At 40.0% G+C, this 27,929-nt stretch overlaps 2 protein-coding genes and 1 non-coding gene across 7 annotated transcripts; 1 reads left to right on the top strand and 2 right to left on the bottom strand.

Moving 5' to 3' along the window:
• The first annotated feature begins 287 nt into the window (after window positions 1-287).
• Window positions 288-13,758, top strand: slc2a10 (solute carrier family 2 member 10). Of its 4 annotated transcripts, none has more exons than XM_044213254.1 (6): window positions 288-3,429; window positions 5,096-6,375; window positions 6,648-6,770; window positions 8,324-8,459; window positions 8,555-8,647; window positions 13,615-13,758. In XM_044213254.1, the coding sequence occupies exons 1-6, from the start codon at window positions 3,371-3,373 to the stop codon at window positions 13,616-13,618; spliced, it is 1,695 nt and encodes a 564-aa protein (XP_044069189.1). In that variant the 5' UTR covers window positions 288-3,370; the 3' UTR covers window positions 13,619-13,758. The 4 variants fall into 4 exon arrangements, with proteins under 4 accessions (XP_044069189.1, XP_044069183.1, XP_044069197.1 ...); XM_044213248.1 differs by lacking the exon at window positions 13,615-13,758 and having other exon boundaries at window positions 290-932; window positions 3,354-3,429; window positions 8,555-9,728; XM_044213262.1 differs by lacking the exon at window positions 13,615-13,758 and having other exon boundaries at window positions 292-932; window positions 3,354-3,429; window positions 5,092-6,375; window positions 8,555-9,728.
• Window positions 9,493-27,929, bottom strand: csnk2a4 (casein kinase 2, alpha 4 polypeptide). 2 transcript variants are annotated; one of them, XM_044213288.1, is made up of 14 exons: window positions 27,766-27,929; window positions 24,510-24,817; window positions 24,310-24,421; window positions 24,108-24,209; window positions 23,880-23,942; window positions 18,029-18,079; window positions 17,668-17,727; window positions 17,234-17,317; window positions 16,856-16,966; window positions 15,886-15,987; window positions 15,400-15,500; window positions 14,866-15,014; window positions 14,647-14,736; window positions 9,493-10,992 (listed from the first exon to the last, which is right to left on the bottom strand). In XM_044213288.1, the coding sequence occupies exons 2-14, from the start codon at window positions 24,608-24,610 to the stop codon at window positions 10,874-10,876; spliced, it is 1,245 nt and encodes a 414-aa protein (XP_044069223.1). In that variant the 5' UTR covers window positions 24,611-24,817; window positions 27,766-27,929; the 3' UTR covers window positions 9,493-10,873. The 2 variants fall into 2 exon arrangements, with proteins under 2 accessions (XP_044069223.1, XP_044069233.1); XM_044213298.1 differs by lacking the exon at window positions 23,880-23,942.
• On the bottom strand, window positions 17,832-17,971 carry LOC122870380. The gene has a single exon (XR_006376576.1). It is a non-coding gene; the product is annotated as a small nucleolar RNA SNORA57 (small nucleolar RNA).

Genomic DNA, 27,929 nt, shown 5'->3' on the forward strand with positions numbered 1-27,929 from the left:
CTAACATGACTTTGAAAGACATTGGTACAGTTATTTTAAAAAGAAATATTTCGAAATAGAGGGCTAGGTGAAACATTTTGTCAGTGAAAGAGGTGTAAGGAGGCCATGTATTCTAACTTCCAAAAACAGGCCTGTATTTTCAGTCATACAGTGGTGGAAGAAGTATTCAGATGGCTTACCTCAGTGGAAGTAGAAATACTACAATGTAAGAAATACTCTGTTACAAGTGACAGCAACAGGTAGATCATGTTACACCAAACTCAATTCAAATATCTGGTGTTTTAATTCCTAGTCCTCCTCTCATCGCTTTTGAGTATTATTATTATTTGAGTATTAAGCAGCATGTTCATGTTGTAGCTGGTGGAGGTGAAGCTACTGTTAGCTGCTTTATGTATATACAGTTGGGCAGTTTCATCTGATCACCTGTTTCTGACATCTTAATCTGAAAAGTAACTCCAGCGGTTAGATACATGTAGCAGAGTAAAAAGCACAATGTTTCCCTCTGAAATGCTGCGAAGTGCTTCTACTTCTCTAAAAAAGTTGCAGAAAGTTGACACTCAAATGAAGTACAAGTACCTCCAAACTGTTCCTAAGTACAGTTCTTGAACACGTGTACACAGTTACATCCCGCCACTGCAGCTGTGGTCGATTTCTGAATCACACTAACTGCTTAGTTTTTCTGCCCCTTAAGTTCTTCAGTCATATGTGATTACCTGTAAAGGAAACTACTGACTGGTCCTTTAGTCCGGCTCCGGGGCTGGGCTGGGCTGGGCTGGCTGGGGGGGGTGCTGAGCCTGTCCTTCCTGGGGAAACTTGGATAGTTGTCGACCTCTGGCGTCAAACTTTCTCCTCTTTGCAACTTGAACGCTGCTGCCACGTAGCTCCAACTTCCTGAAGGGCCAGAAGTTTTCCAGGAGCATCTGCTGCTTACGGTGAGTCCGTTTCTCTTCCCCGGATGTCTCACAGCCGAAAATGTCGAAGGTCTCAGCGGATTCCACAGTGTCTTCAGTGTCTTCGGAGCTCATAACAATGTTAGGAGCGAAGCGATGGCGCAGACTGCTGCATCTGAACGGGACACGGTCTGAGCATCGACTCAAGTCTGCTGTCCACAACAGAAACTGTTATTTGGAACTGTAAGCAGGCTACAGTGAGGGCTGTGAAGAAGACTTCCAGGCAAAGAGTCTATTTTTCTTTGAAACGAAATAAGAAAAGTGGTGAGATAGACCCAGCGGCGGGATGTAACGAAGTATTTCCAGTTCACACTTCTACTCAGGAATATTGTACTTTCTGCTCCACTACATCTGTCTGACAACAGTTACTGATTACTTTGCAGATTAAGAATATTCATGCAAAACATATAAAATATGATGCATTGCTATATTAATCTACCCCACAGTATATAAAATAGTTAAGTAGTTCGCCCTTAAACCTGCCATTAAAATGCTGCAGTAATAATCATAACGTGTCCATTTTATACCACTGTCAGGGTCCATTCTGCTGCATGAGTACTTTTACTTTTGATACTTTAAGCACATTTTGCTGATAATACTTCCTTACCTTTACTTGAGTAAAGGATCTGCATGTTTCTCCACCTCTGGATAAACCAGCTTACACTCTCCACCACTTCACAGTAGGGGCTTATATTTGAGAACTGTACTAATATTTTCTGCATTTATATAGAACACATTGTGAACTTGTTTTACGTGTTAAATAAATGTTAATATTTTGATGGACTTTAAAAGGACACATATCAGAGTAACTATATAATTAGTTGACTGATTAACAATTAAATCGACAACAATTCTGATAATAGATTAATCATTCAAGCAGTTTATCAGGCACATGTCACATAGGTCTGGTTCAGTTTTTTCAAATATGAGAATTTGAAATCTGCTTTTCTCTCTTTTATATCACTGCAACTGAATATCTTTGAGCTTTAGACTGTTGGCTGGAAAAAACAAGCAATCTGAAGACGTCACCTTGGGCTCTGGGAAACTGACATTTTATAGCCTGAAAGATTAAAAATATAAAACAATCGGCAGATTAATCTATAATGAAAAGAATCATTAGTTGCAGCCCTAAAGCGAATATATCATAGGAATGTTATTAGAATGTGATTATTTTCAGTACGGATGCTTTGATTATAGTAATCGATATCAATGTAAATAATCCTTTAACAGCATCAGAAAACATTAATAGCTCATATTTAGTCGATTTCTATCTACGGTATCTGTACTGAAGACCTGACAGCAGGAGTCAATCCCGTTGTATAAAAGTTGCATAACATTTTCATGCAGAGAGTTTTCTGAAGCAGAAAATAACCCTGATGATGTCATCAGATTGGGCTTGGAGACTACAAATTTGTAACAGAAGGCCTGTGTTACAAGCTTTAATTATGGAGGCTGAAAGACATGGGCATTTGTCAGGTGGGGAGGTGCTAAGATGCTATCGAGCTGCATTAGGATCCAGCATTTTTGGACCTTGACCCTGCTAGGGACAGAAAGTCCGAATATCCCAGCTTCTGCTGCTTTGATTTTGACAAACCTTTTTTTAATGTCTCTCGGAAGTTTTCCCAACTTTGAAATCACTGGTTGTTGACATACGGGGTTAGCAGCTCAGCACTATGACTAGGTGCAAGTGTCATTAGAGCTTTAGAAGTTATCAAATACATTTTAAAATCAATTCTAAAAGCAATTGAAAGTCATTGTAGGGACAAGGATTGGTAAAATGTCTGAATTTTTAACTGTGATGCTAAAAGCCTAACAGGAACCTTTACAGTGGCAATTAATGGCAGATTTTGTGTGTTCGTCCATGTATTGTGTTGAGTTTTAAATATCCAAAGTGGGCTACGACCCCAATAAGTTCAGTCAGTACTGAACCAAACAATATAAATATAATATAAATGTTGTGCTTTAACTCTTCCATCTCTCCCAGTTCATTTCTGTGGATCAACAGTTCTTTTGAAATCTGAGCTGTCGAGGCGGTGCTTCTAAATCCCACTGCTGTAGATTCCTCCCGTTGTTGTTTCAGAGGCACACACCAAATCCCCCACTGCTCTGTCACAGCAGTTGATGGGATATTTGGTGTTAATATAAGACTAAACAAGCTAACTGATTGCTACACAGCCATGTGTTTTGTTGAGCCCATCTCAAGTGGACTCCCTCATGAAATCATGGCAATCAACAAGATGGTTGTCATGGCGATGGGGCTGCAACAGGTTCTTGTGGGCTCCCTTGTCTTTTCTATCAGCAGGACACAAGACCTCCGGTGGGTGCCAGACCAGGAGAGCACCGCAGGAACTGGAGATTGTCCGTATTATTATTATTATTTTATGTTTTGCTTATATTTCACAGAGAATGTCTTCTAAGAAATGAATCCAGACCTGCACAGCCTGACCGAAATGCACACGGAACAGGACACAAACAATGGGTATGTTATTTGTAAATGAGTGATTTTTGTAAAGCAGTTTTGTAAGGAATGTTACCCTGCAAAGTGTTTATTTTTACCCTGATGGTAAAGTAAGTTGAGTGACAGATGTATGAAATGCATTAGGTTCTCCTGTAGTAGACTAGTGTGACATGTTTAAAGTCAATGCAGATACCCATACTTCAGTGTCGCAGCTGCTGATAGCTGACATTTTGTGCTGCACCCTCTGAAACTCCATTTAGACCATCAAGGGTCATTCAAAATCATAAAACTATTCAAATCAATCAATCAAATGTGCAAAGAAAACTAAACTATCAGGTTTTACAGATGGACTGTATCTGCAGTCAGTAAGAAATTGTTCTCAGCTTCATTTTTCCACGTATGAATGGAAGACAGAGGAATCGTTAATCAGCATTGCAGTTCAGCAGCTTTCATTTGGATTTCGGTCTGCCTCATTTGCATTTCTGTCAATAGATACTGCACAACAAAGACTCACGGGGTAATGTGAGGAGCAGCTGCAGAGCAGCTGGAGTGATGCATGTGTATAATTTATTTGGAAACTAACTACAATGTGATACTGTAAACTAAGAGACATTCTTTATTTTATTTATTTGTAAAGGACTGTGCACAATATTAAACATAAATGCTGTCAGTTTATGTATTACTTAAAGCTAATTTACATCTACCTCAGTAAACTGATTACCCTTGTGTTGCATATACTGTAGGAATAAAAGGTTCTGCTGGCTACATCTGTTGTTCAAGATATGAACAATAAATTCATTAAGTTTAAACCTTGATCAGTCTGATGTTACACTTTCACATTTATACCATAGACTGTAGAAAAACATGGCTCTAGCGCAGTGGTACCCAAACCTTTTTTTTAACTTCTTTATATACATGTTGTGTAACTATGACAACCAGAAACCGTGAGCTGTCATGACATTAGCAAATATACCAGGGTTTTTAATATGGTGATTTTGAAATGTATTGCTTATGTCTTCTGTTTTGGTATGTTAGAGAACATAACAAAAATGTAGTTAATGTAAATGTTGCTTCTTTTTTAAATGTGGCAAAACACAATAAAAAAAAATGGAAATCAACAAATGTTGTGGCACCTTTGCGCTGTTTTTAATAGCGCCCCCTGGAGTGCCGCAGCACCCATCTTGGAAACCTCGAGCTCAAACATCTATGACATCATCCATAGCTTCCTGAAGGCACAATTAGATAGACTTGCTGCTATATGGAGAGGTTAATGGAGCCTGGAATTCCTGGAAGAAAGGGCCTTAGTTTGACAAACTGAGACTTCTGTAAAATCGCAAACAAGTTCTAAAATGTACCTCTCTTTAAGCCACAATGAAACTGTATTTTTTAAATGGCCACCAAGAAGTCAAATCCATTTATGAGGCCATAATGGCTTGAAGGGAAAAAAAAAAAATTTGTATTTAGGCTTTGTATTTCTTTTTTTTTTATGGATATTTATGAAGCTTGCTTTAGCCCTGATGGTCTATTTGACTCACAGCAAAGTATTAAACCCCATGAGGTTGAAACATTACCATGAAAATTCATAAATTCACTATATAGATTATTTTGGTGTGTAAATGTATGTCTTTTGTTTAGAGTGCTCTTCTCAAAAGGTAAACCATCTGAATGTTGCCTTCCTCCTAGGTAGCTCCATCCCTCTGCTGGCCAGTGTGGTGTCCATCCTGGGCGGCGTGGTCTTTGGTTATGAGTTGGGCATCATCTCAGGTGCTTTGCTGCAGCTCAAGGCAGAGTTCAGACTCTCATGTGTCCAGCAGGAGGCTCTGGTCAGCTCTTTGTTAATAGGAGCTCTGCTGGCCTCCATCGTGGGCGGCTGCTTGATTGACTACCACGGCCGCAGGAACTCCATCCTCCTCAGCAATGTCCTGATCCTGGCCGGCAGCCTGGTCCTGCTCATCAGCTCCTACTCTGCACTGATGGTGGGCAGGATCACAGTAGGCTTCGCCATGTGTATATCCTCCATGTCCTGCTGCATCTTTGTGTCCGAGATGGTTACGCCCGACCGCAGGGGCTTCCTGGTAACACTGTACGAAGCTGGGATCACTGTGGGCATCCTGACAGCTTATGCCATGAACTACGTCCTGTCTGACTCTAAAAGGGGGTGGAAGTGGATGTTTGGATTAGCCATTGTACCGACTTTGATTCAGCTGGTCTCCATCTGGTTTGTTCCATCCAGCACTAAGGAATCTTTACGCAATAGACATTGCTTTCAAACTGAAAGAGACCTCATGAGCACCATCGAAAACCAAGAAGCTGATGACTCAGAAGTTAGCTCCAGCTTGGAAAACAAGAAGGTTCAGTACAACAGCATGTACCTTTTCCAGCGTAAAGACAACATGAGGACTCGGACTGTTATTGGCCTCGGACTGGTGCTCTTTCAGCAGTTCACAGGCCAGCCGAATGTTCTCTTCTACGCCTCCACCATCTTCCACGCGGTGGGGTTTCAGAGCAATGCCTCGGCAGTGCTGGCGTCTGTGGGCTTGGGGTTAGTCAAAGTGATTGCTACTCTGACCTCCATGGTGTTTTCAGACAGGGTGGGCAGGAGGCCTCTGCTCATCAGTGGATGCTCTGTTATGGCACTGGGTCTGATAACCATTGGACTCCTCAGTGGACATTCGTTGATGAATGCTAAGAGGCCTTGTAATGCTGAGGACTTCAACGTTAACAGAACAGATCTACCTCATTTCACTGTTGGTAATCGGTCCGCTTTTGACACGCCTTTTGATGAGAGCCAAAGACTCCTTAATAACAACGCACAAGATGAAGATGTCGTACTTGATAAAGTTAGACAGAAACCACCGAACACTCCTCTGGCATCTTCTCCTAGCGTCCATGGCACAGTTGTGAACTGGATCATTCTGGTGTGCATGATGGCTGTTGTCAGCGCATACTCTGTTGGATTTGGACCAAGTTTGTATATTCACTCAAAATTGGTCTTTTTTAAGTTTAGATAGATCTAACAGTTTTATTACAAATTGTGCATTTACAGCTACACAAGGCAAGACTTATTAAAATACTACCATACTATCATCCTAAATTAATAAGCATTTTGGAGCTGCCAGCATGCAAATATGCCTGATGTAGCTTTACTCTCTTTAAAATAACATTATCCAACATAGAACCTCACCTTTTCCAGTGGGTTATTAGAGATGGGGAATTAAGCTTTCTTTGTCTTTGAGCAGTGACCTGGCTTCTCCTGACTGAAATATTTCCAGCTGCTATCAGAGGAAGGGCATTCGCATTCACCAACTGCTTCAACTGGGCTGCCAACCTGTTGGTCACATTCACTTTCTTGAATTTTATTGGTGAGTTCCCATACATCCTTTTCCCGGCGGACATTTTGACTAGTCACAGTAGGAAAAGTGCAGGTGTAACTAATAACATTAATGATGGTTCTGTGACATTAACATTTCCAAATAAGCCAGTCAGTCAGCAATAATAATACCAGTACCCTGGAACTGGGAAACTCCACATGGAACGCAGCCAGTGATTAATTACATAAGTCCTATTGAAGTCCTATCTGGCTCTTTAGCTGCTAAATGCTCCACATTGTTCACCAGCTACCCTCTAACTTTGTCTATCAACCGTTTGGTGCTGGATAGTGTACAGTGGGTTTATCAGAGGGTTTTCACTGGAAAGCGCTGCCAGCTTCTGAAATGAGTTTGATGAGAGCTGTAAGACTGAACCAAAACAGTTGCGGGCTTTGAAACCAAAATAATGAGCTCCGTAAAGGTGAGAACTGCAGAGTTGGGTGATAATTCTTTAGGTTTGTCACTGTATGACTCACATACACAAAGTCATGGGATACATTTTTAACACAGAAACTGAAAATGTCCAAATGAGTTGTTAAAATTAAGTTAATAAGTAATTATTTTTAAAGAAATATAATTTTTAAAGATTAGCAATAAGTTTTTTTTAATAAAAAATAATTAAGTGGGACTATATGGCACTCAGCTTGTGGTGCTCAAAGCATCAAAAAACTACATTTGAAAAACTCAACAGCAATTCATTTCAATTCAATTTTATTTTTTATTTATATAGTGCCAGTTCATAAGTTATCTCATTGCACTTTCCCTATAGATCAGGTTTAGACCGCACTCTTTATATTATTTACAGATCCAACAAATCCCACCATGAGCAAGCACTTGGTGACAGTGGCAAGGAAAAACTTCCTTCAAGAGGCAGAAACCTCGGGCAGAACCAGACTCAGGGTGGGCAGCCATCCGCTGCTGCCGTGTTGAGGGGGGGGGCACAATGCAAATTCCACCTAGAATTTTAAAATAGTAATAATGTAATGGTAGTGTTATTATTAATAAAGTAATAATAATAGTAATGATAGTCATAGGAATAATGACAATAATAGTAACAAGGCCAATAACAACAACTGTAGTAGCATTCCTGTTAGGTGTTGCAGTTCCAGAGGCCTGGTATCGTGTATGTTCTCACTGATGTGACTTATTGAGACACTTCAATGAAATTGAACCAACAATGTTATTAGTTACGCCTGAGTTTTCTTTGTATGACAAGTCACAATGTCTACTGAGAAAAAGGTCTACAAAGATGATCAAGGATTAAGCTATCCCACCTAAACAGGTGCAACCAAACTAACAGGAGAGTGAGAGACATGTCCGTGTCAATTGTACATTTAAGAGCAGTCTAAAAATCAAAATAAACATTACTTATTTCTAACTGAGTGAGAAAATTGAGGCCATATAAAATAACTTTGCCCGATAACTTTGTAGAGCCTGGTTAATTGACAAATTAATTCAAACTCCCAAAATGATGGACATGTTTTTCCTGATTTAGTTACAAGAGAAATGATGGCCAGCAGAGAGTGAACTGTGCTTTTAATCAACAGATGCAATTGGTCTGTCGGGGACGTTTCTTCTGTATGGGATGAGCGCTGTGGCAGCTGGAGTTTTCTTTTACTTCATGCTACCAGAGACCAAAGGGAAGACTCTGGGGGAGATCGACAAGGAGCTGTGTTTTAACAGGTAGGATCTATATTTGGACTGATGAAATACACATAATCATGTCAGATGATGCATGCTGAGCTACTGATGGGTTTGTCCTTGGCCTTGTTTTGCAGGTTTTACCACAGTAAGGAATGCTGTGGCATCATCAGCCGGAGGAACACTTCCCCACAGTACCAGAGAGTGCACTATCAAGTTACCACCTCAGGGTGATTCATTTGATATTACCATAACTACAGTCATCACTTAAGTGTTTTGGCACACTATACACACAGAAGAATTTACTAAAAGAACAAAATCATTCCCATAAAAATCACGATAGTTGAAGACTGACAGTAGACTTTACTCTGTTGCACTGGATATTGAAATATGTGGTACCTGTGTGAAACATGTTGAAGTGTTTTTCTGTGTGATCATTCAGTCATACCAGCTATCAAACAGGCACTCTTTTTGGCATTCCAACATTTTTACACTGTAGACCTTCTTGTTACAACTTTACCAGTTACTATAGTTTCACAAAGCTATTGTAAAAGGACATTTTTGCTTACAAGTATTTTGGTTTACACAATTATCTGTGGATTTGTTTACCACCTGTCTGATCATTTGACCACTCTAGTGTGTGTTCCCTTCTCCAAACCTTTCTCAGGTGACATTTTGGGGGACTTTACTGCCACAAACTGTATACCGCTGTGCATGTTTGCATTTTAAAGTGGTACTGTTATGGTTCTCCAAACATAATGGTAACATTTACAGTCTTTCATATTCACGTCATGTAGCAATCTTGAAGTGGTCCATGTCATAGTCATTTTGGAAGGGATAACTTCACAGCCAGCATGGACAGGAGGAATAATTACAGCAACCACTAACTCTCAGTATACATTTGGCATTAGAAATAATGTATTAAGAGACTTTGAAAAACTTGGAACTTACCCTTTAAAATGTAGCATTACCATTTTAAAAATCTATAATTTGCACTTGGTAACCTGGATGCAATGTGATTTGTGTATGTGAGAAGAGTGGTCTCTATGAACATGACAGACAAATCAGTCAGATGTACCTGATAAATAAAACACGTGTTTATTTACACAAATATTCTCAAATACTAGTCTTCTACATAACATAAAAATATATACAGTGATGTAGGGACTCAAACTGCTCCGTTCTCAGGTCAATGTATACATGTTCTGATTTATTTGCATTTTCAGGTTTTGAAAATGAAAAAAACAAAAAAAAAAGATGCATATGTACAGCAGGGTCTAAAACTTACACTTTCAAACTCTGGCACTAAAACACTGAGGAAAACTCTACCCTTCAAGTGCTATTCAACATTTCAACTTCAACACTTTGCTCAACACGTTGGTGAAAGCCAGTAAATTGTAATACTCATCAAAAAGCTTACCCATGTCACTACACTTAACAGAACTGAACTTTCCTCCCACACTAACAGCACTTCAGTCACCTGCAGATGATTATTGAATCATGTATCTTTTTCACTAGAACCCACATTGTCAACCTGCATTACAGCATCTCCATGAGTAGCTCCCACAAAACAAAACTAGGTTTGGTCAGTCTCTTCTTCCAACCAACTGAGTAAACTTTGGTTATGTCTTGAAGTAATTCAAGAAAAGCCACTTGAAGTAATTCAAGGAACTGGAAAGCAGCACGTTAGAGAAATAATTTCTTTGAGAACCTGAATGAACCTTACCTGGCTTTTTAAGAGATCATAGTACAACACTAGAGTCGATCAAACCACTTGATGGTGATGAACCTTATCCAGCAGTCCAGAACATTTCAATATAAAATAACGGATGATGTGATGGGGAATCGCATATCAAAAGAAGACTGGTAATCTGGTTTGGTAAGAAAGGCAAGACAAAACTACTCAGGCAGAGAAAGTGTTGAAGTGTCATTGTGTTCACATACACCTGGAGCACAGAACAGCACCACACACTTCCAAAATGCTGTGATCTGGAGGTTGTTTAGACTTTATAATTAAGTGTTCTCATCAGGTCTTGTTTTTGACGATGCTGCAGTAGTAATCTATACAGGATGTGCTCCTTTTGGTCCTGATGGCCAACATCTTTCTTTTGCCTTCTGCTGATGCACGTATGGACCACTGCCTTCACCATCCAAACTAAAAAACACACAGGGGGGCTTGTTGACACCCCGAATCACACCCCTTTGTATTCACTACAGCTTGTGGGAAAATGAAAGGAATACCTGTATATTTCAATTAAGAGCTTAACAGAACATTCATTTCAGATGTCAGGTTAACACGTTCGTTCGAAGAGGAAAAGGAATGGAAAAACATTTTTCTTAGACGATGGCATCCTCCAGCCAGCAGACTGGTGAGGCGCGGTCACACTGAGTTAGGTTGGATGTGGTGAGGGCTGGCAGAGTGGCACCTGTGTAGTAGTGGGGGGGGTGTGTGTGTGTCACTGTGGGGCACCAGCAGCAGCGGGCACCGGGGTGCTCAGGGCGTTGGTGGTTGCAGACAGGACCGGCGACCCAGTGAGAGGGCCCAGGGCAGTAGAGGCTGGCAAGGCAGAGATACCTGAGGGAGGCGAAGTCAGAGAGACGGTTAGAAAACGAATACAACATACTGTACGCTCGGTCACCAGACAACATGTGCGACGAGCGTGTGGTGAACTAGGGCTGGGCTTTTAATCGAAAATTTACAAAAACTGACACTGCGATCCTAATTTAAGTCAATATATTTGATGAATTCAGAATTTCAGGCTGTCAGTTACCCCTTAATGCACCTGAGAAGTACAACATTCACATCTTACCCTAAGTAAAAACAGCTTCACTGTTACAGTTCCGTGCTGTGTGTGGCTTCACTCCAAGCCGAAAAAAGTCAGTCGGCATCGTTCCACCTGGCATTTTTTGTAAATCTGATTGATGATCATTTCTATAAATCCCTGCTTTAACTCCGATAGAAAAACGACTCAAATGTTGGAGAAATTGCAGCTGGTAAAGAATTACCCTTACATACTGTTCATATTCTATACTGTCACAGTAGGGCTGCACAATGAATTGAAATATTATCGAAATCGCAATCTGGCCAAGTGCAACATCCAAGCCAAATCGCAGAAGCTGCAATTTTTTTGATAAAAGGTAACGTGTGTCAAAACATTATAATGCAGTACTGTAGTGCTGCAGAGACGCCCTGGCCTACAAATCTTGTTCTCCAGATGTAAGAAAACATGTTTGTTTGATACAGACCCCAACAAATGTCACATCATTTTTTTTTTTTTTGTTTAATTCTGTGAAAATGAAAATTGTGATGCAAAAATGATCACTCACTAATCGTGAATCATATCACAATCGTAATATCTGTCAAAATAATCACAATATGATTTTTTTTTTCACAGTACGGTCTGGGTCAAGAATCTCCTCATAACAAGTGTCTATACCAAATTTTGAACCACAGATCTATTTAGAATGTATACATAGTCTATTTGACATTAAAAACGGGTGATCAATCCTTAATTAATGTTTCAGAGAGCAGGGAGAGTGTAGTTTTTAGCTTTTACACTACTACACGGTGCTGTGCTTAACGTTACAGACCGGCAGATAACGGAGAGAAATACTCCTGAAGTTGAAACGGTGTATTGTTGTCAGACCCGAGCTAGCTTCTCTTTAACACAAAGTAAGAGGTCTCACTCATTCTTCTTTGGATGAGGCAGACTAGATGCTACAATGGCATTTTGCTGCCATACTCTTTGTTATTAATGTTCTTTTTGACATTTATAGGTTTTATATAATCCAATACTATACAGATATTCCATCATTTTCTTAATTTTAAAAACTGTTTCTATAGTTGCTCATAGGTCTTGGAACAGCTTCCTCCTTTGAATTGAGTAATTGTACTGTATATATGAGTGTATATGTGTGTAATGTAATTCTCTTTTGTTAAAATGGATTTTAGAAAGTTGGTATCGAAATAAATATCGTTGAGGAACCGGTATCTAAGTCAAGGTTTGGGTACCGCAAATTTTTGAACGATACCCAGCCCTAATTTGACCCCGAACAGCCTCAATGTACAAAAATTTGTAGCACTTGTACAAAAGTACAACATTTTAAAAATTTTTGGCCACTTTAGGAAAAATCATCAAATTTCAGCCTAAAAGAACGGCATTTACAGTGTTTTGTTACTGCTGTCAAATGTCAAAACAGTATGTAAGGGTTAAGAAAAAGATACCATGTTTGTCATGTGGACACTCATTGGCTTCAGTCAACAGGATACAGAACAAAAAGCTAAATGTGAATACTGTTGGGGGAAAAATATCATCACTATCTGCTGTTTACATTCCACCAGATGCAAATTTTAAAAAAGCATGGCAGAATTATTTCCTGGGTGTAATACATGTATGTACATATGTATATGAATAACTGTATATGCTATGTTCTATTTTATGTTACCCTATTCTAATAGCATGAAGGGAAAAACTAATTTCTATGTACAGCCTTGTGTTGTAAAATGATAAATTACGACAGGCAATAAACTTCTGGCTCGTAGTGGAGGGATTTGAACTGTGATTTGCTCATCCTCCCAAAGTCAGGGTGAAGCCACTAACCAGCTGTAGGGTTGGGAATCGTTAGGATTCTATCTATCTTATTCATAGTCTTAGCGGCCCAGTTCTTTATCAATACACATACCGGTTCTTTTTCCATTACTAAATAATTATTTTGTTTTTTTAAATTCTTTTTTTTTTAAAGAATAAATTCAGAGCAGGATTAGAATTGATTTCTATTTTAAATATAGCTAAATATTGTTTCTAGAGCAGCAACAGTAAAGTTCCCAACAGCAAAGTCACTATATACACTCAATATTTCAGTGGAAACAAATCTAAAATGTTAGTAAAATAAATAGCCTAATATTCCTGACATCAAAATAATGAGTGAAATTTAGAAAGAATGAAGACAACTCAAGTAGTATTAATCTGAAAAAAAAGAAAAAAAGAAAAATTCATCTCCCTGATACATACTGAAAACAAGTTTCAAAATTAAAAGTAGTACTTCCCAACAGTACAGGAACTTTCAGGGTGGGTCTTGCTATGCTGAACCTCTCAAGTGGTTCGACTGTATGGATCGCTATGTGCTGCTCAGCTGCTGAGCTGCTGGAAACCGTGGTGGGACACAACGGTAAAAACATTTTCTACATGTTTTTCAGATGAAACAGGCAGGCACACTGAACTGTAGGCTGCGGAGACGAGTGTGTTTACTCCTGAGACCTACAGCAGCCCTCCTCCCGTGCCTCCTGCTGAAGCACACAAACGCTGTATTTTGCAGATAAATAAATATTTATGGAACTAAATGTGTGTATAGTGGATGTGTATCTGAAAACAAGTATATACGCTACTATATATGTAAAAAGACACTTAACGCTTATGCTTGTGTTACCATATTCTAATATTTACAATGCTCTGAGGGAGTAGTGGCTGTCAATTTCACCATTATATACCGGTAAGCTCAGTATTTATAAACAGGTGAGAGTGCACAGGTTAAAATAAGCAAAGGTCATCATGCTGAATTGCAGGTGATGTGTTTAATAAGTTAAAACAATAGAGTTATGCAGCTGTGTGATGGGTGTAACCTAATGGGTGTAATTTTCGCAGGTCTTTAGACTACGGTGGAAACGCAAACAACAATCGGCTGAACGAACTTTTTAGTTCCTTGAAAAGAAGTTCCTGGGAATAAAAATTCCGGGTACTTTGGGTGGAAACGCGGCTAATAATGTGAACCTCTTACTTTGAAGGGAAGACTAACTTAAATGTGACCAAAATTTACATCCTAATTTATCCATTGCATTGTGTGTGATCAAAGTTGAACCAGGAAGCAGCTCTGCAAGATTTGAAGGACGTTTACAACAACAATAACTTGTGTTGTCCGTTGTTCTCACTTTCAAAGTGGCATAGATAAACTGGTTAAACTGTGGAGATATCTAGACCCTGTCTGATCACTTGTGTGGTTTTCCTGTATAAAACTCTGTTCCAAGATCTCAGTACAACTTACTGAGATCTTGGAACAGAGTAAAATATTAGAAGGAATGATTGTCAAAATTACAAGCATGTGCGATCAAATCTTTGGTACAGAGTTTGCAGCAACAGAAACACATTATGGCTTAAAAGTGATGTTGCCATAAAGGTTTGATCTAGATTGCGGGGCAGTACAGTCACTTCATGGCATCTGCGTGTGTTCTCACCAGTGATCATGCTGGCTGTGCTAACAGCTGTGTTCCCACTGGGCAGGTTGGCTGATCCAGCCACGCGAGACTGATCTTTCACAATGGGAACTATAGGAACAACAAAAACAAAGAAATCACTTATTTTGTCATTGTTATTACTGATTGTGATTTCATTGTTATAAACAAAAAAATTAATAAAAAAATAAAAATAAAAACCCTGGCTGTTCGAGGGCTTACAGAAGTATGGGTGATCCATGGCCTCACGGGCAGTCAGCCGGGCCTGGTGATCGTAGCGCAGCAGCTTGTCTAGGAAATCCAGAGCCTCTGGGCTGACCAGGTGCTGGTTCTCACTGTGGACAAAGCGCTCCCACCGCTTACGAGAATGCCTGAAAAGTCAAAAACAAATACAAAAAACACTGAATACTGATATCAATTTACACTGAGGAAAGAGGATACAGAAAGCCTTCGGTTTTTGAGTGTGTTGTGTGAATGAGTTAGCAGTAAGCAGTTGGCACCTGCCATTAGTGTATGAATGTGTGTGAATGGAATCAATGTGGTATATAGTGTGAAGCACTTTGAGTGGTCGGAAAACTATAAAGGGGGGCAGGGATGAAATCCAGCTGTTGAGTTTGAAATAATTTTGACCTGTTTTAGCTTCACTGTTGTAGTTTATTCCCCTCCAACTTAACTGCTAAGAATAATTACAAAATAAAAACCTGCATAGCCAAGACACCATCATCATCATCATCATGCGACTGCAGTAACTCTCACCTTCCCAGAATGTCATTGAAGCGAGGTTCCAGCTCAATATTGTACTTGTCAATGTAGTCGTAGAGGTCTTCAGTCCCCAGAACCTTGGCTATTCTCACCAACTACAGGAGCAAGGAATAAACAGGGTTAGTCTTCTCGTACAGCGGTGACAAACGTTCAGTCACAAACCTCGATTGAAGCCAGTTAAAATACAGAAAATACAGAGTGGTCGCCACTCTCACGAGATCTGTGGCCAGAAATGCCATTCCATACATGTCAATGCTGTTTAAAAATAACATTAACCACAAAAATCAAAGAAAACAAATACCACTTCGGGGGTTAATGTGGCTGCTTGTCAACCCCAGCCTTCCAATGAAGAGAATTGTGTGTTGCCTTTATTGTAGCTACAGAAAGTCTGTCCATATACATCAGCAGTCAGCTGGTAAAGGGCTGACTGTGGCCAATAGGATCATTTTGCCCTCTCAACCAACCCTGCTTTGTGTTTACCTGGTCATAGTTGTCATGGCCATGGAAGAAGGGCTCCTTCCTGAAGATCATGCTCGCCAACATACAGCCTAAGCTCCACATATCCAGACTGTAGTCATACATCTGAAACACACAGTGTCAGTCTCAAAGGGATCTCAGACAGGACGAAAGTAGAGAAATCAAATTTCCCTGAGATGCAACTCCATGAAATCCATCCAGACAGTGTTTAAATGAGCATTGACGTATCATGAAGGATAGATGCATAAAAGGATGCAGTTCCCCCCTCTGGCAATCAGAAACAAGCATTTTTGACCTGGTTTGAACCTGAAACTGCAGCAGGGGGACTCAGTCTGGCTGTGATAAAACCAAAGACTTAGTGGATGATGTGTATCATATAACCAAGATTAATTAAATCCAGTGTTTCCCCCACATAGAGCCGTCTGTGGCACGCTGCCAGTTTTATCATAGCTGCCATATAAACATAAATAATTGTAATAATCTCAATATGAAATCTTAAATAAATTCATAAAGGTGAGTTATGAGATGCACAGGCAGAGAACCAGGACTGTCGCGAATATTGTTAAAAAGGTGTTTCTACTGTTGCATTTAGTTGGTTATTTTTCACCAGAACATTACTACCCATGAAGCAACATCCAATTTATTCAGACAGCAATAATTAACTGTCTAACATCGTCATCTCCATTATTGTTAGAATTATATTTTTAAGTGTTTATATTATCCACAAGCTGTTATGGATACCTTTTCTGATACATAAAAATGTCAATAGCTTTAAGATGTACCATCTACAACTCCCTACTCCCCTCTGAAAACACTGACCAGCAGTGTCTCAGATTGTGTGTGAGACAGGTAATCAAGACCAATGCAAAGCAAAGGGCAACCCAGAAAGATCTCCAAAAAACACCCATGAGTTTTAAAACCCATAGTTAAAACATGCCAAATCCACCTAGAGCATACTAGCCCACAGCTATACCTGATAGTCCACCAGGAGCTCAGGTCCTTTAAAGTAGCGAGAGGCGACTCTGACGTTGTACTCCTGTCCAGGGTGGTAAAACTCAGCCAGACCCCAGTCTATAAGGCGCAACTACAGACAAAGAAATTAAGCAGTTAGCAACTACCGACAGTGCATGTATTAGTGTTCAACACAGCAAATTGAATGGACATTTACTTATTTGTCACGCATTAATGAATGAATGGATGAATCCAAGCACACAATGGGGAAAAAGAACAGAAGTAGACATAACAGTCAGACAAAACTCTACACACCAGCAATAATGATCAAACTTGGTTAATAATTCAGATGTCTTTGTGTTTGGGCTTTGGGGAGACAGTGACTGTGTTTATCACTCACCTTGCGGTGTTCATGATCAATCATCACGTTATGTGGCTTCACATCTCTATGCATGATTCCCATGCTGTGGCAGTAGTCCAGGGCCTACAGACAAGAGTAATGGGGTTATTGTATTTGTTTTATGTTAAGTTTTTTTTTCTTCCCAGTAATTCCAAAACAGCAACAGAATACAATAAGATGCTGCCTACTAGACGACAACACACAATAGTGATGGCCTAAACAAAGGCCGGGTACCATTTGAGTACCCAAGCATGTACAAAAACCCAGGGGAGGGGAGAAAAAAACAATAAAAAAAAAATAGAGTCGAAGAAAAACAAGGACTTCTTTCAAAGATATAAACAGTCTTGTTTAAGGACTTAATGCTTCACCATCCACAGGACATTTAGAGGTTACAGATTATGAGCTGAGAAGCAGCTGAACCATGAAGGACTCACCTTGAGGATCTCGTACATGTAGAACCTGATGTCATAGTCTGTCAGGGTCTGGTACAGTTGCTGGAGACCAAAATAAAATCATTAGGCTTCTATGGTAATGTCTTGCAGTAAACAGACAGCACACATTCATGGAACAGTCACACATGACTCACATCGACCTATGAGAATGTGCCAGAGATTGAGGATAGAACCAGAAGATGGTTGCTTTTTTTTTGGCACCGAAGACATAGCACTGGACTTTCATATTCCTCCATCACATACACATGCGTGTACGGGAAAACAACGAGTATGCAAAGAAAGGAGGTTTCCATAATCTTACACAGCAAAGTTCTATAGCGTAAAGAACAAATTTAGTTCCTACCTTGAAGTCTGTGTTGTTAACATGTTCAAAGACCAAGGCGGGGGTCCGGGACTGAAAAAAAATAAAAAAGGTTGTATGTTTAATATGTTGCAGTCTTAACCAACAATATCTACCACTAAACCCAGTTAGATTCATCTATTTGCCTGAAACAGAAACACTGTCATAGGCTAAGGCACTAATGCAAACTCCGTACAAACTAACCAAACAGCCACACTGTGAGCAACACTATGACCATTCATTTCCTGTACACATGAATAAACAAGGAAGTTCGGCCAGCATGTGGACAGTCATCAGAGGCCTGTACTACGAAGCAAGTTCAACATACCCAGGATATATTTTCGTTATCTGGCTTCACTAAGCCTAACAAGCGCAATCACGCTAAGCTGTCACACGAGTGGACAGTGGTTATCAACTCGGTAAATCAACCCAGGTTTTCCCAATCTATGAGTGCCTTCACATAAAAAGGGGTATTTGACCAATCGCAACCATGGACAAGTCTACTGGCAGCAGAGCGGCATATTTTACAAACAAAGACCAAACTATAATATTAGACAAATACAAAAAAGTTAAACACATTATCCAGGCTAAAAGCAACACAGTTGCAGCTGCCAAATGCAGGAAGGACAGCTGGCAAAAAAAAAAAAAAAAAAAAAAAAACACAGACTGTGTGAATGCTTAAATTAATAGGCTTATAATATCACTGTCCAATCACTAGGACACAAGTACATCAGACTATAATTCTGTTTGTGTATACCATTAAATTAATGTGTTGCTTAGATGTATTCTTATTTTGTGTATGACAATTTTAGCCTCATTCTTTCAGCTGCAACCCTGGCGGTGTGAAACAGACTTGAGAGAAAATAAAAAAATAAATATATAAAAACATAGGCCTAATTCAAAGCAGTAAGTAGGCTTCCTTTCATATTGTTTAAGTACAACAAGAACAAGGCTTTAATGCCTCAAAGAGTCTCTGTTGTAGATTGGTGATGCCATTTTCCAAGAGAACCGATTTGTCAGAATAGGCAGTGCTTTTACAGTGCATCTGGAAAGTATTCACAGCGCTTCCATTTGTCCACATTTTGTTATTTTACAGCCTTATTCCAAAATGGATTACGTTCATAATTTTCCTCAAAATTCTACAAACAATACCCCATAATGACAACGTGAAAGAAGTTTGTTTGAAATCTTTGCAAATTCATTAAAAATTTAAAAAAACGGGGGATAAAAAAAATTAAAAAAAATTAAAAAAAAATCACATGTACATAAGAATATACAGCCTTTGCCTTGACAAAATTGAGCTCAAGTGCTTTCTTTTTCCACTGATCATACTTGAGATGTTTCTACAACTTGATTGGAGTCCACCTGTGGTAAATTCAGTTGATTGGACATGATTTGGAAAGGCACACACCTGTTTATATAAGGTCCCACAGTTAACAGTGCATGTCAGAACACAAACCAAGCCATCAAGTCCATGGAATTGTCTGTAGACCTCCAGGACAGGATTGTATCGAGGCACAGATCTGGGGCAGGGTACAGAAAAATTTCTGCAGCATTGAAGGTCCCAGTGAGCACAGTGGCCTCCATCATCCGTAAATGGAAGCAGTTTGGAACCACCAGGACTCTTCCGAGAGCTGTGCGTCCGGCCAAACTGAGCGATCAGGGGAGAAGGGCCTTAGTCAGGGAGGTGACCAAGAACCCGATGGTCACTGACAGAGCTCCAGTGTTTCTCTATGGAGAGAGGAGAACCTTCCAGAAGAACAAACATCTCTGCAGCACTCCACCAATCAGGCCTGTATGGTAGAGTGGCCAGACAGAAGCCACTCCTCAGTAAAAGGCACATGACAGCCCGCATGGAGATTGCCAAAAGGCACCTGAAGGACTCTGACCATGAGAAACTAAATTCTCTGGTCTGATGAAACAAAGACTGAACTCTTTGGCCTGAATAGCAAGCGTCATATCTGAAGGAAACCAGGCACTGTCATCACCTGGCCAGTACTATTTTTCAGCGGCAGGAACTGGGAGACTAGTTAGGATCGAGGGAAAGATGAATGCAGCAATGTACAGAGACATCCTTGATGAAAACCTGCTCCGGAGCGTTCTGGACCTCAGACTGGGGCGAAGGTTCATCTTCCAACAGGACAACGACTCTAAACACACAGCCAACATAACAAAGGAGTGGCTGCGGGACAACTCTGCTAATGTCCTCGAGTGGCCCAGCCAGAGCCCAGACTTGAACCCGATTGAACATCTCTGAAGAGATCTGAAAATGGCTGTGCACCAACTCTCCCCACCCAACCTGATGGAGCTTGAGAGGTCCTGCAAAGAAGAAGGGGAGAAACTGCCCAAAAATAGGTGTGCCAAGCTTGTAGCATTAGAAAAGACATGACGCTGTAATTGGTGCACGAGTAAAGGCTGTGAATACTTATGTACTTTTTTTTTTTTATTTGTAATAAATTTTGGAAAGATTTCAAAACAAACTTCTTTCAGGTAGTCATTATGGGGTATTGTTTGTAGAATTTTGAAGGAAAATAATGAATGTAATCCACTTTGGAATAAGGCTGTAACATTACAAAATGTGGAAAAAGTGAAGCACTGAATTGATCTGTTATCTCGAACAGAGCAGGTTAGGTGTGCAGCATAAATTACCAGGGCGATGTACCCCACCAAGAAGTGAACCACCGTCTTAACCCTGAAAACCCAGGGTTAAATCTGAAGTTACCTCACAACCCCAAATCAAGCTTCGAAGTACAAGCCTCTGGCCACAGCTGTCACTGGTCAATCAAATTTCACAAATTCCAGTTTCTCTTATTTTGATCTCATGAACAGGCTTACCAGTCTCTCCATTGATGAGGTGGAATACAGCCAGTTGGAGTTTAAATATTTTTGTATTTCGATTTTAAACTCTGGTTAACAGACATCTCCAAAACAGGGTTTTAAGAGCAGTTGAATCTACTGTTAGGTTGATCTAAGTGCTTAAGTGTTTTCTTTTCATTTAAATGGTATGTAATTTGCACTTGCTAGCTAGATAAGTGTTATGACACTGAACATTAGAAATACACGAGTAGTCTAATGAAAACTTTATAGCTGCTAAACCAATTCATGAGTCACACCTACAAATGGTCACTTGTTGCTTACAGTGTGAACTAGAGCTACAACTAGCCAACCAAGCTCAAGTGATGTCTTAAAACTGCTTTGTTTGTCTAAGCATCAATGGGTATTTAATAGAGATGCCCCGATTAAGATTTTTTGCCGCCGATACTGATCGTCTATGAGCCATATCAGCCGATACCGATCTTTTTTTTGTTTTATTATAGCAGCTGGTATAGCAGTATAATTGGTCAGTTTGACTGCTTTGTCGTGTATTGGGATCTCCACCAGGTGGGAGCGTAACCTAGGCTATAAATGCTGTGTGACTGTACAGTATGAAGTGAAAAAAGAACCACAAAAAGTCCGTCTTGTTGGTTTCTTATTGTGTCAACAACTTGCTTTTACTTAGTTCGTTCAATCAACAGAGCAGTACAAAGAACTTCCAATGCGTTCGTCTTAGCCTTCTGACTATTGAGTGCTCTCTAACGTGGTTTGCATTACCTGACATTTGGGTGCTGCTTTCTCTGCGTTTTTCTTTTCACTCTCCACTATCAGCTGGGTGATGCGTCTTCAAGTGCCTTATTAAATTTGTTGTGTTGAAAGTTTTAACTTCCTTCCCCCACGGGGTATTTTATCCTGGCATACGCTGCAGATTGCATATATGTTACATCCGTCTCACACACTTTCTAAAAGTTCCACCCCGCCAACATGTTTTGTTTAAGTAGCGTGATGTGCGCCTGAGTAACCACATGATCAGCTCCTGGCCAGTGAACGAGGTGGGAGGCGGGACTACACACACACACGGTTGTTGATCTCAGCCGCGCGCACGAGTGTTTAACCACAGTTGTTAAGGTACTAGTTTGCGTTCAGGGCTTTCCACCAGAAATTATTTTATTAGCAAGGCTTTTTCAAAGAATTGAGCATCCGACTAGATAAATGAGACTTGGACTATACTGCACGAGTTTTTAAACGCATGTTTTGATATAGTTTTGCGCTTATAAAAATAGGAGCACCATCAACTTCAACAAGTCTGGATAGCTTGTTTTGGATTAATTCTGCGTTCACGTGGGGTGAGTAACTGACATACAAATCAGATTGCTCCTTTAGGTTAGTTAACTTGCGACAATGACATCAACTCAGCTGAGAATTGGCTCAAGTTTTTTGCCTCATCGATCGCTTTTCGCAAAAAGAAATCCCAATCTCCCAATTGCACATTTTTACTGAATATCGGCCATTAACGATCGGCGGCTGATCTGGGCAACCCTAGTATTTAAAAAGATATTTAATTTACATTGATGGAAATAAGCCGAACATCTTAAAAAGGTGTTTTTACTTTATGAATGCCTTGTGATATATCAATTATCAGCGTGGTTAGCAATTTATCTTCTGTCAACTGGTTATTCAACTAATCGTTTCAGCAATAGTTTAAATGCCTGACAAAGGGCTCTCCCCAGGATCTTTAATGGGGGAAGTAGGCAACTCTAGGGCAATAACTATAACTAAGTTAAGTCTGTTGATTATTTTTTACAATTAATTGTTATGGTTATAAATGGCAGAAGACAGCAAAAAATGCCAATCATAAGAGTCCAAGGAGACGTCTTCAAATGTTTGGTTCATTTGATCAACAGTCCAATACCTAAAGATATTCAAATTACAATGATATTAAACAAGAAGTAGAAACCGCATATTTGAGAAGCTAAAACAAATGTTTGGTTGTTTGTCAAGGAAAAATACCAATGAATTATCAAAATTGTTGATTCATTTTCTGTCCGTTGACTAATTGTTTCAGCTCAGAGTACAAGCGAATGACAGATTTATTCACTGATAGTGTCATTGTGGTTATCTTTTAAAGCAAAAATAAATAACCATCAACCACGCCGCAAATCATCTACTGTGGAGACAGGCGTTTTGGAGTTTGTCTTTTCATTTGTTCACTAAACCATTCAAACATCAGTCAATAGTAAATACAAAAAATAACAGGACGACGGTGTGTTCCCTTGTGTGTGAAAATTGCTTTTCAAACGCGGTCATCATTTTTTAATCTGTCATTCTAATTTGCCCAATCTTCAACGTTACAAAATGCTGTGGAAACAAACAGGAATGTGCAAAAGGGACTTTTAGTTCCTAGTTTAGTTGATGACTTCAGTTCCTCTGGTTCCATAGTTCCTGGGACTTATTGACTATAAAGGACTAATGAGCTTTTGAGCGTCACCCAACAGGGAAAAACCTCTGGTTTTTATTTTTCCCCCCCAACAGTGTGACATGTGGTTCTTAATTATCATGAAGCAAATGTGTGACAAGTAAATAGGATCAAACAATCATCTGCTGAGCTGAGGCTGGAAGATTATGATGGCTTTTCATTTTTGTTATCAATGTAGTTATAGGTTGCAGTCTACACAATAGACTCAATTTTGCAGTGTGAAAGGGCACCATTTGATGGGAACAGTGCTTTCTTTGGCCTATAAGTATTTCTGGCCCAATTTTATCTATTTAAGTCTTATTATCATGACGAGCAATGAAAGAAAAACTTCCCACTGAGTATAAATGGTCTTCTGCATGACATTTTTTTTTTTAAACTCAAAAGCAGAAATCTTAATTTGAAACAACATAGATTTTATGATTATGATGGCACACCTGTTTCATTATAATACAACAGGGCACTGTTCCATTCTTTGGAGAGATCCCTGACACAACATAGGAATAAAAGGCTGTATAGCTGCTTAAATACATCTAACTTAAAAGCCATAGCTGGCTAAGTACTTACAGATACATACTTCCCAAGCCCAAGTGAAATCGATAAGCTTGCACAGCTGGTGGGCTCATCACGCTATTGGTACAGTAATGATATTTCAGAACCCCAACATACAGTTTGTTTTTATAAAATGTGAATCATGTCATCAGGAAAACAAGCGATATATAATTTAAATATGGCCTCCGTTGTACTCCAGATCAAAGAATCAGGTGTTCTGTCAAATCAATATACTATACTTACTACAGGGTCTTTCACAATATCGATGAGGGAGATTATGTTAGGACCTCCACGTAGGTTCTCCAAAATCTTGATCTCACGCTTGATTTTCTTTTTCTTCACGGGCTAGAGGGAAAAGAATGAGGCAGAGTTAGTCAGATGGAATGAAAGCATTAAATATTCAATTAGATGCACTGACTTGATGTAGGCCTCTGTATAGATATACCTTGAGTATCTTCACCACCACCTTCTCATTATTGGTGATGTTGATTGCCTCAAACACTTCACTGTATTTGCCACGCCCTAGCTTCCGCACCAACTGAAAGTCATCCTGGTTTCTGTGAAGGTAAAATTGCAATCAGCCGGGTTGAAGAGTTGTCAAGCAGCATGCTGCAAATGTTGTGTGAGGATCAATAAGGTATTTACCCCCATTCAACCACGTGGGACTCATAGTCCCAGTACTCCCTGGGCCGGTGAGTGTTGACCTCTGCGTACACTCGGGCCCGGCTCGGCACGGGTCCTGACATGTCCGACAGCTTGGCAGAGATGGTGGGGAGATTTTACTGCAGCAGAGGACGGTTGGAGTACAGGGAGGATGGGTGGGAGGGAGGGAGGGAGGAAGGAAGAGGAGGGAAGGTAGGGGGTGAGGGGGGTTGTTCCAACAGGGCAGGAGGGTTTGGGGGGGGCTTTGCCTGAGGACGGGGGGAGGGGCCACCAGGGGCACGGTGGGATAGCTGACAAAGTAGGGAGAGGAAATTAAAGATTAGATAAACTGAATTCCTGATTCATACTGCCACATCACAGGTGTCTGCAGTGTCTCCTTCCATTAATTTACAATGATACCAAATAGAAAAAAAAATAAAAATATCAGGGAATGTTTGGCATTGTTGATATACATCTCAATGTACACATTTTCTCTAAAATAACATACCGTAAATAGTGCAAACACATGTTGATCTTATAGAATATGATGCATTGCTGTAGATTAAACTACCCAACAGTATATAAAGTAGTTAAAATTAGTTCAACCTTAAACATCTACAGCAGTAAAATGCAACACACACATTAATGCAGCAGTAATATTAATCCAGAAACATCATATATAATAGTAAAACACTGACAGGGACCATTTTAGTGCGTAATGAGTACTTACAGAACGTTTACTTGTAGTGGATTATTTTCACAGTGGGGTTGGTTTTAGTACTTCTGCTAAAGTAAAAGTAAACTGTTCGCTAACGGGACCAACTGCTACGAAGAGCAGAAGATACCGTAGTAACAGGGACTTTATTTTCTGCGCTAGCAAACAACACAGTCTTTCAATAACTATTATACTGCAACCTGAGCTTTTCTACGCACTTTATGACTGACCAAGGTAATGTAACTACTCCTCAGCAGCGACCAGATATATCATGAGTGACCCTGAGACACTTAAGTATCTTGAGTTGTTGTTCATGAGTGAGGGTAAGATGGAGCATCAGATCAACAGGCGGATTGTTGCAGCATACACAGGCACCGCACCAGACTGTTGTGGTGAGGACGGAGTCGAAGCTGAAGCTCACAAATTGTGCTCTAACCTTCATCTATTGTCATGGGCTGTGGATAGTGACCAGATAGACGTGGCCAAAATGAGTTCCAGCTCTAGCGGAGTGTTCATTTTACACCATGTTTTAAACATCACCACTGACTCCCGAAAAGTATTGAGAGCCCGTTGAATTACTAGGGTAGGAAGGGATAAGCTGTGTAATTATTGATCTCATTCAAACAGCCAAATCCATTCTTTGAATGACACACCACTGACAGAACCGTCAGTGCAACTTAACACTTTAATCTCTTTCCAACCAAGGTCAAGTAAAGTAACACTTTTCCATACTTGTGTGAAATAACGGAATCATGTGCAGTGTCTGGTTTGCTTTAAAATGCTTCCTTACGACATAGACAAACTATCCTATACTTACCAAGCATTTTTACTAAACTTGGGATAAGAAATTATTTTGAGTGCTGCTACTGGACCAATACAGGAGTTTCACCTAAAATGCAGACAATATACATTCAGTTGCCAGTTTATTAGGTACACCAAGCTAAAACTAATGCAGTCTAATACAACATTACTGCAATAAAGCCTACCTTCATGAAGGTTATAATGTTAATTTTTTGTTGAAAGTTAAACTGACAGGTGTTTCTATTAGTTTGTCCTTCCCATTTATATAAATGAGGGTAGGGTAGATACACACCTCTCTATGACGCAATACAGTTCAACAGCACCACAAATTACAGCCTCCAAAATTATCACACAGTTGAATAAACACCTCTGAAACAGTTTCAACAAAAACTGATTATAGCCGTCACAAATGTTGGACGTAGTGAGGACTGTTGCATTAAACTGCATTAGTCTTAGCTAGGTGTGCCTAATAAACTGGCAACTGCGTTTAGCTCTCCTATAGAATCTGAATATGCAGCTTCCTTTTAATTATCCTTTAAATTTAATTATTCCACTAACTGTTACTACATTGGCTCGCACATTAATCTAGAGCTTGGCTGACACGACACAACTGAAATTCAGTAAGACAATTTAATTCGACACTGAATCGAGAGTCACTATCTACAACCCCATGTGGCTTTGTGCTTGGCCCCCAGAAAATTAGGCTCTCTGGGGCAAATATATTCAAATAATGAGAACCTCGTAACGCCAGGACCCGCCGGCTTTAGTAGCTTCTTAACCATCTTGCTCCACACGCAACTTTTTTTGTCGCTCTATCGCTAGCTTGCGTGGTAGCGCTAGCTGCTAACAGCCGACTCACACCGTAGCTACTTTATTTGATTCATTATTGATATCTATTGATTTATGGGTATTGACAGATCAGTTTGCTACCGAACATCCCTCTTTTTCGACAGGTTAAGTCTTTGGCGAGCCAACGTTAGCTAACAACCTAACGCTAACCCCCACATCAATAGATAACGCTAACTAGCGTAACGTAGGCTAAATACCCCGACAATATCAACTGCTTTGGCCATAGCCCCGTTGTCTTTTTCTTCCGGTGAGAAAGGCAATTTTATTCATAAGTTCATGTTAACGTTAACAACCTTATATTTATAGATAAGTTCTTATAATCCACACAGACACCGTCATGCAACATGAATTAAGACCTTCTCCGGATAACTTAAGCCTCCTCCATTAGGCATTCATCTAGCTAGTTAGCTAGCTAGACCAATCAACACTAAATTAAATTGAATTTTAACTTTCAGAACGATTTCACAGTCGTTCTGCAGCGAAAAGCACATTGATGGGTGCAAGTTTTGTGCGCCAGTTTAAGTTTAGCGTTATCGTTATACCATTACAGCTAACGTTATTCACTTGAAATTATGCGACATCCGTAACTAGCGTTAACTAATGTTCGACATTCGCAGAAAAACAGAATATTTAGAGGGTGTTTACAAATTTGTGGTTAAACTAGATATATTTTCTGTTGACTAAAAGATGTGCTTATTAGTTAGCTAGATCACCCGACTGGAATGGCTTTCGGTGTGAACAGAAGATGCTGGTAACTTATCGGCTCTAACGTTAGGCGGGCCCAAGTTGCTAGCCTGCTAACCTTAGCACGGCTAACGTTAGCGATCGCTGCTTTCCACAGAGATTGGGAGTCGGCGATATCAACAGCAGAGAAACACTCGACTGAATATTTACCCCCTTGATCAATTCGTCGACCGAAATGCTTCCCAATAAGCTGAGTTTCGTCAAGCCAACTGTCCTCGCCTCCCTCCGTCGCCGGTGCGTCTGTGCCAGTGTGTGATTTCTGCTGTATCAGAGACAATATGGCTGACCACCGCCACCTACATCCCCGAGTAACG

Source organism: Siniperca chuatsi, linkage group LG2, assembly GCF_020085105.1.
Source record: "Siniperca chuatsi isolate FFG_IHB_CAS linkage group LG2, ASM2008510v1, whole genome shotgun sequence".
Lineage (NCBI taxonomy): Eukaryota > Metazoa > Chordata > Actinopteri > Centrarchiformes > Sinipercidae > Siniperca > Siniperca chuatsi.